This window comes from Lonchura striata, chromosome 4 (genome assembly GCF_050655825.1).
Source record: "Lonchura striata isolate lonStrDom1 chromosome 4, ASM5065582v1, whole genome shotgun sequence".
Classification (NCBI taxonomy): domain Eukaryota; kingdom Metazoa; phylum Chordata; class Aves; order Passeriformes; family Estrildidae; genus Lonchura; species Lonchura striata.
This window is the reverse complement of record NC_140706.1, coordinates 2,649,998-2,663,705: the sequence shown is the minus strand read 5'-3', so window position 1 is coordinate 2,663,705 and position 13,708 is coordinate 2,649,998. Positions and strand designations below refer to the sequence as shown.

At 49.2% G+C, this 13,708-nt stretch overlaps 1 protein-coding gene across 6 annotated transcripts in view; it reads right to left on the bottom strand.

Moving 5' to 3' along the window:
- The window catches only part of SLC4A11 (solute carrier family 4 member 11), a 96,591-nt gene extending 83,762 nt beyond the window's left edge, over positions 1 to 12,829 (bottom strand). For 2 of the 6 annotated variants that reach the window (XM_021526814.4, XM_077782687.2), the window contains exon 1: positions 7,956 to 8,322. In XM_021526814.4, the coding sequence (XP_021382489.1) occupies positions 7,956 to 8,181 (226 nt within the window). In that variant the 5' untranslated portion in view covers positions 8,182 to 8,322. Of the gene's footprint in view, positions 1 to 5,759; positions 6,964 to 7,585; positions 7,734 to 7,955; positions 8,323 to 12,459 lie in introns of those variants that run through there. The other 4 variants (XM_085577460.1, XM_085577462.1, XM_085577461.1 and 1 more) reach the window with 4 other exon arrangements.
- Between the last annotated feature and the right edge of the window lie 879 nt (positions 12,830 to 13,708).

Below are 13,708 nucleotides of genomic sequence, written 5' to 3'. Positions count from 1 at the left end.
TCGGGATACTTGGGTAACTCAATTACAATGTTCTGGTGCTGGCATCTTCCAAATAAACATCCCTCTGCAGCACAAGCCTTATATTGAAGTGAAGCACAGCTCTGCAAAAGCTTTCTACAAGTACTGCCACAGCCTTTGGCATTTATGGCTTTTTTTGGCTTAAATCTCTAAAAATTCTAGTGCCTTGATAGGTAATTGGAGTTTATTTTGAGACAACACCAGTTTGAAAGAGGTACTGGGGAAGAACTATTTTATTTACAGGCCCTTTAATATTGGCAGCACTTGGGTTGCCTCTGAACATGGGCAGCTCATCCATCTGGTAAAATTTAGTTAGCCCGGAAGTTCTGATTAGAAAACATCATGTGTCTTCATTATCCTTTACTCAGGGCGTGCTCCAGTACCTTGGGTCAGAAGGGTCCTTAAAGACCATCCAGTTTCAACCCCTTATTCCAGAACCTTCCACCAGACCTGGCTCTTCCAACCCCATCCAGCCTGGCCTTGGACACTTCCAGGGATGGGACAGCCACAGCTTCTTCAACAGCCTCAATTTCCACCATATTTCCTGGAGCTCTGAGGACATTTCTCAGATTCATTGCACACGCAATGTCCTGCCTCAAAGCTGATAAAGCAAAACACGTCAGTCTGCGAGTGAGAAGTTACCAAAAAAAATCCCTTCTTTGTGCTGAAAAAGCCTTTAGACTTTGCTCATTCCTCACAAAGAATTACCAATTATTGCATCATACTGAACTACCCAGTCAGATAACTGGGCAGAAATGGGATGGGTAACTGGAAAGAAAACCAATTCCCAGAAGACATGCAGGACTTCAGCTTTGCAGCAAGGTTTTGGCCACTTCCAGCTGACTCCAGGAGTTCACTGATTTCAAAATGAGGAATGTTACAGATAAGCTGCACCCCCTCAAACTGATCCAGAGGTAATTCCAGCTTGGAAAAATGTATGGTCTCATCCAAGGCTTCAAGCTGGTGGAAGATGGTGCAGCTTCCCCCATCCAAAGCTCTGGTGTTCAATATTAAATGCTTAATAAATTCTTACTCTTTGCTTTCCCCACCCCAACATCAATTAACATCCCAGGACAAAGGACTCCTGCACAAGGGATCTGGAAGCTGCATTCAGGTTCCTGCAATTGAGAGCAAGGGGAGAATCACAATTTATGTGCTTTAAATACCCAGTAACCAAATGGTGCTGCTCCCCTTCTCCACCCAAAGTCAGCAGAAACCCAGACTTAAGAGAAAAATCACACACAGAGGAAATAATACCTCAGGGAAAACCTGTAGGAGAGAAGCAATTTTTTAATTATGTGGAGCATTAACTGAAATGGAGTTTAAAAAATCTCAATGTGCAGCAACTGAAGGAGGAAGAGGAAGCCTCCAACTCCTTTGGTAACAAAACTGCATCACAGTAGAACAGGACAGGAGCTTGACAGGCAGAAATCTGATCACAGACAAGATGATCAGCTCCAAATATGTCAATAATACAGTTTTTCTCCAACAGACCCTCTCTTGTGCTCTTAAAACAAAGAGATTCTGGAAGTTCTCAAGAAGAACCAACCAGCACAGGCTCTTGGTGGAGACATTCCCTGCAAATCATTTAAAACCACCCAAGTCAGCAAGAATTCATGGACAGCAGCAAGCAAAAAGCTATCCTGGCTCAAGTTGCCACTTCTCATTTCTATCTACACCTTCAGCAGCTGATTCCTTCCCACAGCTCCACCAAATTCAGCTGGAAAAGGGTGGTGAAAGCAAAGCTCCTGCTGGCACAGAGATTGGAATATGCCCCTGTGCTGCTGGTCAGTCACAACTGACTGACAGGACAAGAGCTGGAGATTTGACTTTTCTCTGTGCCTAGAGAGGTGTGACCAAAAAAATAAAAGACAAAAATAATCACAGGAGTCAGGGCTTCCAAACTAATCACTGTAATTCAAGGAAGTGTAAGATCAGTAAGGGATGCTTGGTAAGGAAAGTGCCTGGTAAATGGTGCCCGATGCCAAAACACAGACCATTCCCTAAAAAGCATGGATAAAGGCAAAGGAAAACAACAAAGACAAAATCCAAGAGGGGCAAAAAGACCTTTTGTAAGTCATTAAATGGGGAATATCTGCACAGGGAGTTTTTTCGGCGTCCAAATATCTTCCCAACACAGCTCCCAAAACCACCAGGAGCAGAGCAAAGAGTGGGCAATGCCCCACAGTGCTGGTACCCACAGGGAGGGCAGCTTCCCTCTGCCTGCATCTGCTGCCCCTCACCTTCCTCAGCTCATCCTCCTCCTGTGGGAGGAAAAACACAGCCCCTGAAGGGAAAAAAAGCAAGCACAGCACACCTGGAGATTTAACACAGGCAGCAGAAGGGCGCCTGGCATCACTGGGTGACAACACAGGGATATTCACTGCAGATTTTTACCTAAATGGCTTGACTAAAACATCGTCTGCATGCAAATACCTACAAGAAATCAACTCAGGAGGCCCTGAAAACAGTTTAGGAGATAGCCATGCCCCAGAAAGATTTAAATCTACTCCAAAGCTCTCCACTCCAGTAAACTTTTCCAAGATGAAGTACTGCTCAGAGCAGACACTGAGGAGGAAGGTGTTTTTAAGTAGACCCAATTTGATGGCAAATTATTGCTCCAGCCCAGAGACTCAGACCTGCAGGGACACAGGCTTTGCCCTCCTGATGAACAAACACATCCTCTAGAAAACCTTACAGGAGAGAATGGTTCTGTTAAAGAATTCTTTAGAACTCCCTTTATGTTTAACGTGCTCCTGTTGCCACAGGGTTGCATTGATGTGTTGCTTATTCCCCTACCCCCCTACCAGAAGCATCCCCAAAGGATTTTCACTATTTCTTTGCTTCCCAGAAGGGTTTCATTCCCCCAGATCCCTGTTTTTAGGACTCAGAGGTCTGGATTATCTAAACTAAACATCACACCCCTTGGAAATGTCCCATTTCTGTGATTTTTGGACATCACAACAACACAAACCAGTCCTCTGCCATTTCCAGGGCTATCCTGAGTCACTTGGATATAAAGTTCTGCTCCATGGATTTATCTAAACAGTGTCCTCCATCAGAGTGTGAGGACATCCCAGTCCTGGTCCAGGCACAAAACACAACTCCATGGCTTTGAGGCTCAGCAGGCACTCAAGGCTCAAATCATAGATTATATGCAGGGAGCTGGATATTCTTCTAAGGATGGAAATGGTGTGGGGAAGGTTTTAAGTTATGCCACAGGGCAATCGTGGTAAATGAAACCCCAGAACTAATTTTCACAGTGGCTGGCTGGGAAAATAAAACATCATATTGAAGGGATAAAGCAGGAAGCATCCTCCTGCCTGCTCCCTGCCAGGCAAACACCCACCCACACACAGGCTCAGGGATCAGACGTGGCTGTTTTCAAAGCCTTTCCTCACTGCATTGAACAATTCCCCTCCTCGGCTTCCTCCAGTTCACCCACTGCAATAAAACCACCTAATAAAGAGTCACTGGGTGCAGCAGTGACAGCTCCCAAAGACCTCCCCCCTCAGTCAAAAAAAAAAAAAAATAAAATTAATTTTAAAAAATCAAAAAGAAAAAGGCTGTTTGGATTTAGCAGGAGCACCACGTTCTCCAGGTTGACTCATCACAATTTAGCCCACCCAAACAATTAATATCCGAGGCTGCCTCCCAGAGGTGAGCTGCAAGAGGAAGCCACCCTGCACATCCAGAGCCATGCAGGACATCCACTCCTCATCCACTGGGATTTCTTGGCCAGCATTTCACAGGTGAGCAGGACAATTGCAGCAGCAAGGCACCAACAACACGTTGGGATTTGGCTGTTGGACTATTTTGGCTATTCTCTCCCTTTTTGAATTTGTTGTGTGGGTTTTTTTTTTTGGTTTTTTTTTTTTTGGGTTTTTTTAATGGGTTTTGAGAGGTTTGGTTTCGTTGGGGAAGGTTTTGTTTCGTTGGATCCTCTTAAAAGTGATGTAAGTCTTGCAAGGATTTCTTGCTTAAGCGCTACATGGAGAGGAGAGACAGCAAACACCTCCAGAGACACCACAAGCTGGCAAAGGCCCAAGATCAGGCCAGCTGAGGCGCTTCAGTAGACTTTTCCTGAAACATTTAAATAATTTAGAAAGCATTAACTCTTACTGACAGCTTCTAAGGCAGCTCTTTCCCTTGCAGAGCCCTATCAGAAGCCTCATCACTCTTAATCCAAAAGAAAAAGAGATACTGCAACAGCCCCAAACCTTGGTTAGGGTTGAAAATGGATTTTAAAAGATGCCTAAGATATTTTTTCTCTGTTGAAATGCCTTCTTTTTACAGGCAGGTCTTCCAGAGGCCACCACCTGCCACTTATCTGCAGTGGCACTGTGTAAACCATGTGTAAACCATGCAGAAATTGTTAAGAGACAGCCTAACATTATTTCACTGACTTGGGGCTATTCAGAGGCTGGGAGCTGCTCCCTGTAGGGGTTTAAATGTGTAAATACTGTAAAAATCAAGCAGCAGGGAGGAGTAAACTGGTGGGCATGAGCCTTTCTTGGGGGTTAAGTGGAAGAGATGCTGCAGCACCACCAGTCTCACCCTGGAGCATCCCTCCCTCCTCCAGGGTACCAGGGTCATGTTTTGGAACAAAGTGAATTTCTAGAAAGTTTTTCCCCTCTGCTATCTTATCGCCACCAGAAATGAAAACAGCTGCTGAAAGGCAGCAGTGGTTGAGCCAAGGTTTTACAGCAAAGTTGTTCCTGCTCCCTTTCCCACCACCACCCCCAAAAAAGCACTGGCTGGAACAGATCTAAGCCACAGAAAACCAGAAGTTAGGCCAAACCCAAGGTCTGTACTGGAAACAGAGCACTGAACCCAGCCACCTGATCACCAAACACATTTTCAGTTGTGCTCCTCATCAAGACTCAGAAAGAAAACCCTCCCTCTGCCACGAAAAGCAGGAACAGCCCAATGGACCCCCAAATGGCCACAGAGCTGCACTCTGCAGCCTCATCCATCCCCCAGAAACAGGGTCTGCAATTCCCACCAGCTTCAGCAGGGTAACACAAATCCCCCCATGCAGTTGCCCATGTTTAGGAGCCATAAAACAACATCAGTGACAACAACAACAACACAGGTGGGGGGAGAGGCAGCAGCACCAGATCCCATTTTCCAGTCCATCATCGATCCAAAATTAAAATGCCCCAGTCCAGTGATGAAATAACTGCAGACTGACAAGCTGTGAGATAATGTTGTTCATTAGGATGTTGTTTATGGTTCATTTTCAAGGCTTCCACGGCTACAGCACCAGGGATGATGTTTGGGAGCATTTTAGACACACTACATACATGATTTTGCCTCCACTCAGCACTGCACTTCCCCCAAGTGAAACAGCTCTATGTAAAGCTCACTGACAGGTTGGGAGGATGTTTTGCCATTAATTAAGAGAAAAACCAGAATAGAGAAGCTCTTCAGTACTCATCTCCCCATGCATACCTTGAAACTAAATTCAAACCCCGACAGCCAGCGCTCTGGTTAATTTAAATGGAATTCAAAAGGCATTCTCCATCCTTAAACACAGAGACACCCAGCACAGGCAATAGATATCATCACTAAGCAGAGCAAAGCCCATAGAAAATACATCAAGCACTGCCTTACTTTAGTGAATTAAATAATTCAAGAGCTGGCAGAGCTGCTTTTTCAGATTTCCTGACCAAATGCATCACCCAGCAACAGCAGCACTTCAGTTTGGGGTGGGGGGGGATTTTAAGACCACAACTTACCTGCACTACTTCTTCAAGAGAGAGATGCCTCTGCTCCCCTCAGGGCTGCTCCCCCTGAGCCACCAGCACTTGTCCCCAAAGGCCACTCGCTCAGGTGGCCGAGGCAGAGCTGGCTCCTGCTTTTTCAGTGGCTCCAATATGAATCCATCCAGAGCATCTTTGTCCCTCACTTCCAATTGGCGAGCGGCGGATGGGTGGAGTGAGAGCGCGACCCATTAGCTCCCAGATGGACACCTCCAGCCCAGCTCTGCCAACCCCACACCTGGGCAGCACCTCTGCACATGCCACCACTGCCCCAGCCAAGGATTTGGGCTGTCTCCTCCTGCAGCCACCCGGATCCCACCACTTCTCAGAGCTGTTTGCCTCCAAGAGCAAAAATAGAGTTGTTAAAGCGACCCAGCGCTCCGGAGCTGGAGAGTTGTGCTGGATGCAGGATGGAGAAAAGCTCCTGTGCCTCCTTAAAAATAAAAAAAAAAAGCTCCGTGCCAACCAGGCTTAGCTGAAGTGAAAAGATGCTGTACCTTACAGAGAGAAGTACAGGGAAAGCCAGAGGATGAAAAAAAAAAAAAAAAAAAGGAGGAGAGGGGAAAAAAAAACCTGCTGCTGAGAGGGAGATAGAGCAAATTCCTTAAAGATACAGCTGCCGTGCCTGCCGAGCTCTGGTGTTTCATCCAGCTCAGCTGCACGGCAGCAGCAGTGCAAGGGTTAATGCATGCATGCAGTGGAATGAGAAACAGGGCAGCAAGTCTGTGCTCCAGCAGCAAGTTGCAGAATTTAGAGCTGAAAGAGCTCACCTCATCCGAGGGGACTTAAATCCCAGCCTCTGTGCCCAGGTGGACCATGAGGTGCCCAAAAAGCTTTTTAGGAGGATGCCACATCCTCTCCTCCTGCTCCAACCTATTCTACACTGCTTCACTTTCCTTACAATTCCACATTTTCAGCACAATAAGCCAAGTCTCCCCCCGGAGACTTAAACCCCAGAGGAATGGTCTAAGCTGGCCAAACAAACAAACAACTAAAAACAACAACAACAAACCTCCCCAAAGCAACATCAACTCAGCCTTAGAAAAGGCAGAACCCTAAAAGAATAAGACAGAAATAAACAGCAAATTATCCAAATGCTGGCAAGGCTGGGTCACTCCCCTACTACAGTAACTCTGACAATTGCTGTGACTTCAGGAAAAAAATAATTCCCGGTGATGATATTTACCAGGAGGCAGAAAACACTTCCTAGAGCAGGGCAAGGGGAGGCAGCACCTGGCTGGGGAAGGGGCATCCACAAGCCCCCATCCCCAGGCCCTGCCACCAGCTCGTTTCTGCTGCACAGAACCACAAGCAAAGCGTGTTTTTAAACACCTCCCACGCGTTTTCTCTGCCGAGACTGCTCAGCCAGTCTCCTCCATTTCTTTTTTTTTTCTTGCCATGCCACCTGACGAGCTTTTCCAGGTAAAGCACATCGCAGACTGGCAATAAGATGCTAAGGAGGTAGAGCGTGGTTCAGAAGGTGTTTGAGGGTGGAAGAGACCCCTGGAAGTCTCCAGTCCCTCTCCTTGCTCTACCTTTAAAGATAAATCAGTGAGCCAGACATCTTCCCCAGCAAAAGTTTTATAAGAAGCTGAGACTCCCATCCTTAGGATCAGCACTTACAGGGCTCAGCTCCTAAACCAGCAGGATTCACCAAGTTCCCCATATTACATTAAATCAAGATTTGAACCAAGCTGGAATTTTTAAGGCAATTCCACATAGTGAGACAAACCTGCACAGAAAATCTTCAGACCTTCCTCTATCCCCACACCTGATACCTTCACTAACAGTTTAGAGGATACCTGACAGCATCACAGCCCTCAAGGTGAACCGAGCCCGCTGAGCCTCCAGCGGGTATTTCAGGTTTCATGTGGTGCCAGATCCATTTCAGCGAGTGAACAAGCTCAGGAAACAAAAGACTGGCTCAGATCAGTTTCTATTTTTAATTTTTTCCACGCTGAGGTTGTTTATCAGCTCTCCCCGGGTGTAGCAGGGACCACAGCTGCCCCTTGGTGGAGACGCCAAGCTGTGGAACCAGGAGAGCATCACCACCAACCACACCAACCCATCCTCCAAGTCCCACCTGCGCTGTTGCCACCTCCGAAACCTCCTCAAACCCCACCGGGCCGCTCTGCCGCCCTGTCCCAACCCTTCCAAGCCCTGCTCACGCACCGTCCACCGGCCTGCTCCACCTCTGGGACACCAAACGCTGCGGCCACGGGGCCAAATCCTGGGAAGAGCCGGCGCTGGCCCCGAACTGGCCGTAGGGCGAGCGCAGGAAGGTGAGCCGGGGGTAGCAGAAGGACGCCGGCTCCATCAGGACAGAGAAGAGAGGAGAGCCAGGTACGAAGCAAACCGCGTCTCCCTTCGCCTCCTGCAGCGCGTACTGTTGGGACATGCAGTCTCACAGCCTTCTCCCAGAGAAGTTCCTTTTTCCCCCCAAAGGATTTAGTGCAGCAAAAAAAAAAAAAAAAAAAAGAAAAATAAAGAGTAATAAAAGAAACCCCAAAGGCGCCGGAGCAGCCCCGCTGCTGCTGTCAGAGCCCAGCAGAGCACACTGGCAAGGCAGCGTCTCCAGCCTGTATTTAAACGCCCCTCTCAGAAAGCAGAGATGCAGCACAGGAAGAGACAAATTCCAGCTCTGCGTCGGGCTGATAAGCCAGGTTTATAATATTCAAGAAGTATTGGCATTACTACAGTTCCTCCCCCCCTTCCCCACCTCCTCCCACAACGAATATCTTGTGCAGGAGCTTGTTGTGCACAATAAGCAAAAAAAAAAAAAAAAAAAAGCCCAATCCCTAAAAAAAAAAAAAAAAAAAAAATAGAAAAATCAGCCTGTTCCGGTGGGAACAGCCAACACGTTGAATAAAACAAACACACGCGTGTTAAACCCTGGGGACGCAATTAGGCTCGGAGCAGGGGGAAGAGGCGTTTAACTCCTGGAAAAGGAGATGGCAGCAGGCAAGAGGAAAAGGAGAATAAACCTGGTGCCTCACACCGTGTCCTGTGGGGTGGCTTGTCTCAGGAGGGCACTGCAGGGTGCCAGCACCTGCCCCAGCACCAGGAGGGGAGGAAGGTCACCTCACCCTCCTCCCAAGTTGCCCTGTCTTCCTAATTTCCACTCCTGAGCCCCTCTCAGCAGGTAACACCCAGCAACAACTCCACCTCCACTGTTCTCCCAGCTGAACACCTTGAGGCAAAGGTTGCCCAGTTCTCAGCACTGACCAGCTGAGATCTTCTCTCCACCAGCTTCAAATCTTGGTTTTCCCCACCACAGCCCCCATTCAGCACTGCTGGCATCCATCCCACCATGGCACAGCTGCCACAGCCCCACCAGCCTTTCTCCTGCCACTTCCATCAGCTCCTTCAAACCTGGGGAACCCCAAAGGACACGTGGGGAAGAAAAGTCCTCACCCAACACCGGCATAAAGTGTAACCCACTCCAATTCCTTGGTTTTTATGTTTTTCTCCCCATGTTCTCGCACTTTCTCAGCAAATCTCCGAGGATTGACACTACTCCTGCTCTGTTCCCTACCCAAATCTCATCAGATTCCCTACCCAAGCTCATCAGAGCTCACAGAACTTCCTTCAGCAGCAGAGTGCAGATCAGTCCTGCTGACTTTAATTGGGAGTCAGAGCCAGGGATGAATTTAGAAAGAGGGAGTAGGAGAAACCGTGGAGCTCTGAGTGACAGCAAAGCCCTTTGATGGCACAGCCAGCACTGACAGATGCAGGAGCCCACAGCTCTGTGCTCCGGGCCAGCGTGTCACCGTGCTCTGCAGAGAGCCTTTGTGGAGAGCTCAGCCCAGAGCAGAGTTAAGAAGTTGTATTTCCAGTAAAAAAGAAGAAAAAAAAAAAAATTCAAACGAGATTTTCAGCATCGCCAGGTCGCAGCACAAACTGCTGAAGGAGCTGCTCTGCAAACTGCACAATCACACAACACTGCTCAGACTCGAGGAAGGATGAACTTTGAGGAATTGCCTCAGCATTCCCAGTTTTTAACCACACTGCATCCTTCCCAGAAGACTCCTCACCCAGCTTGGATGGCAACAGCAAAAGTAGCTGGGATTTAACCTGTGCTGGATGTCCTGACGAGGATTTGTATATTTAGAGGGTAGATAACAGCTCTGCAATGATGATGATGATAATGATGATGGAGTTGTTAAAGTGTCCCGAGCTTTGTTTACTCGCAGGGCAATCCTACACAAGGAACCAGGACTTCTCCAGCAGTGGGTTCATGTTAGGAGGAGGTAACTCAAGTGCCACCCAGCCTACTGCAACAGAAAGGTTCTGGAGCCCTGTGGCTTCCCAGAGACACCTGAATCACAGCACAGGATTAGAATTACTAAAAAAAAAAAAAAACCAAAAACAAAAAGCAGTTTTCCCCAGTTAATGTGATTTAACACCTGTCCTTAAGCATAAGTACGCATGCAGAGCATCAGTGCAGTTCTGCCAGGACAGAATTGGAGGTTTTAGTCTTACACAGGCAAATAAACCAGCACCAGGCTAAGCTGGGTAACTCCAGACTAGAATCCAACTTTGCAACTAAAGCTCAACCTTAAGCCTAACTCTTACCTCAGCTGCCTCCTGCAAGAAAGATCAAACCAAACAAATTGAACAGCACCAGGCTAAGTCTGATAATTCTGGATTAAACTCCAACTCTGAAGCTAAAATCTGACCTTAACTCTTACCTCAGCTCCCTTCTGATGAAATATCCAACTTCTCACTGACACTTTCCTTTAGGCCAGCGCAGAAAGCTTCCCTTGCGGAGCCTTTCCCTTTGAAACCCAAGACAACTTTGTTTTCACACTGACTCAACACAAAAATAAAGCTTGTTTTAATAAATGTTTACAGCCTCAAATGATTTACTACAGCCTTACTAGAAGTCAAGCCACTCTGAGCTTACGCACAGATATCTTATGCCACCGGGTGGGTCAAGCGAGGGCTCCAGTTAAAACCCCAACCCTTCTTTTTATCTGCATTTATTTAAACAAGCTGAAGCATTCAAATTGCCAAGGAACAACAGGAGAGCCGGAGGGGAACTTCCTCTGCGGTCCATCATTCTTACAGAGCACCAACTGTACAAAAGCCACAGATATTTCAAAACTGGTGGGCTGTGGCTGAGATGGATTAGCCAACAAATCCCGATTACAGCCGGGAAGCGGCGACGCGCGGCTCGCAGGGGGGTACCAACGACTGAGGTTGCTCTGCAGACAGGACTCAAAGCATTGCCTCGCTGTTCCAGCCTCCCAAAAAAAAACCCAAAAAAGCAGCCACAAACCCAACAAGAGTAACCCAGGTGAGGCACAGCTGGATTTACTCCATCCTGGGTTAAGCGGTTTCACTTGAGGGGCAGGAATTTGGCAGAGGTGGACAAGGCTGTGCTCACACCTAGAGACAATCCAGGAGAAATCCTGCAAACACTGAAACAACTCGGGGGAAAGGGGAAAATTCCCTTGGATTCTCCACGTGCAAATCTGCACAGAGAAGCCTGTGGCTGCCCCTGGATCCCTGGAAGTGCCCAAGGCCACGTTGGACAGGGCTTGGAGCAACCTGGGATAGTGGAAGGTGTTCCTGCTCATGGCAGGGGTGGGATGAGATGGACTTTAAGGTCTTTCCAACCCAAACTTTTCCATGATTTTCTATTCCTGCAGGACAGCCCGCGGCACCGCCAGGTCTCAAGGATGACAACCCGGACGTGAAAAAGCGGCAGAGCCGAGCTCTAAGGCAGAACATCAGCTCCCAGATGAAAACTTTCCCATCAAACCCGAGCGGGAAAAGCTCCGGAGGCACCGGAGCACCGATCCACGGGAGAGGTCCGGGCACAGCACGGGTGACAAAGCTGCTGTGCCACCTACAGTCACTTCTGGTCCGGCACAGAAGTGGCTGTCCCTGTCCCTTCAGCCAGGGTCGCCCAGCGCTGCCGCGGCCATGCCGGTGAAGGAAGCGCTTCCTCTGCAAGGCAGCGGGCACAAAATAACTCCCCAAGTTCGCCCGAAAGCAGAAAGCGAATTCCCAAGTGCACTGAAACCCCTCCCCGCGTTTCAAATAAACTCGGTGCAGGGGGTATTTCTCCGCACGCAGAGCTGCCCCAACTCTTCACATTAAAGTTTCGCTTTTTCTACTTCTTTCCCCCCCTCCTCCCTACCCCGTCCTTTTTTATTGCGGTTTTTACACCAACACCAAGTCAGGCAACCTCATCCGCTCAGCAGAGCTGAGCACCACACCGTGCCCTCCGCCCCACGCTGGTGCAAACAAGCAGAAGTAAAAATGGGGCATGAAACACCCCCAAAACAGCCGAGACCCCAAATTTCCATCATTGCTTTTTCCCCTCGGTCCTCTTCTCCCACCGCATTCCCGGGGCTGGAACATCATCCCGCTCTGCCCAAGCAGCTCAACTTTAGGGGTGTCACCAACAGAGAGAAAAAAAAAAAAAGCAAATAACAAAACAAAACAAAACAAAAAGAAACCTAACAAAAGCTTCAAGAAGCGATGCAAAGGTGAGATTTCCCTCCCCCGATCCCAAGAGGGAAAACCAGGACAACATCCCCCTCCGAGCCCACCGCATCCCGCCGCGACCCCTGCGCTGCTGCCCGCAGGCAAAAGGCGGGGTGGCAAAGTGGGGGACACGGGGACACCCCGGTGCCCCTGAACCCCCCGAGCCCTCGTCCCTCACCGCAGGGCTGGAGGTGGAAGAGCCGCCGGGCTGCCATGGCCGCGCCGCTCATCCCGTCCGCACCATCGCCGCGCCTTCGCCTCCCCGCGCCCGCCGCCGACCGGGCTGGGGGGGCAGAGTTCTTTATTTATTTTCCCCCGCCGAAAATAAATAAATAATTAAAAAAAAAAAAAAAGAGAGAGAGAGAGCTTTCAACCCTCCCCCGCGCCAATGTATAAAAAATAATAATAATAATAATAATAAGCTGGAGAAAGTCCCGAGTGAGGAGCGCGGCTGGAAGGGGAAGGGACAGGCGGTGTCACACCCGGCCGGGTCCTAAAGCCCGCCCGGGGACAGCGACAGCGCCGAGGCTGCTCCAGCCCCCTCGGGGAGCCTGCAGGGCGGTGGGCATTTCTATAGAAGACATTGCCTTGGAAGGCACCTCAGGGATCATCCCGTGCCACCCCCTGCCGTGCCAGGGACACCTTCCACCATCCCAGGCTGCTCCAAGCCTCATCCAGCCTGGCCTTGGGCACTTCCAGGGATCCAGGGGCAGCCACAGCTGCCTCCCCACCTTCCTTCTACCATGGTTTCACCACCTTCCTTCTACCATGGTTACACCACCTTCCCTCTACCATGGTTACACCACCTTCCTTCTACCATGGTTACACCACCTTCCCTCTACCATGGTTTCATCACCTTCTTTCTGCCAGGAAGGGTCTCACCACCTTCTTTCTGCCAGGAAGGGTCTCACCACCTTCTTTCTGCCAGGGTCTCACCACCTTCTCTCTGCCAGGAAGGGTCTTCACCACCTTCTTTCTGCCAGGGTCTCCCCACCTTCCTTCTACCATGGTTTCACCACCTTCTTTCTGCCATGACCTCCCCACCTTCCTTCTACCATGGTTTCACCACCTTCTTTCTGCCATGACCTCCCCACCTTCCTTCTACCATGGTTTCACCACCTTCTTTCTGCCAGGGTCTCCCCACCTTCTTTCTGCCAGGACCTCCCCACCACCTTCTTTCTGCCAGGACCTCCCCACCTTCTTTCTGCCAGGAAGGGTCTCACCACCTTCTTTCTGCCAGGAAGGGTCTCACCACCTTCTTTCTGCCAGGGTCTCCCCACCTTCCTGCTACCATGGTTTCACCACCTTCTTTCTGCCAGGACCTCACCACCTTCTTTCTGCCAGGACCTCACCACCTTCTTTCTGTCAGGACCTCACCACCTTCTTTCTGCCACGGCCTCACCACCTTCCTTTTACCATGGTTTCAC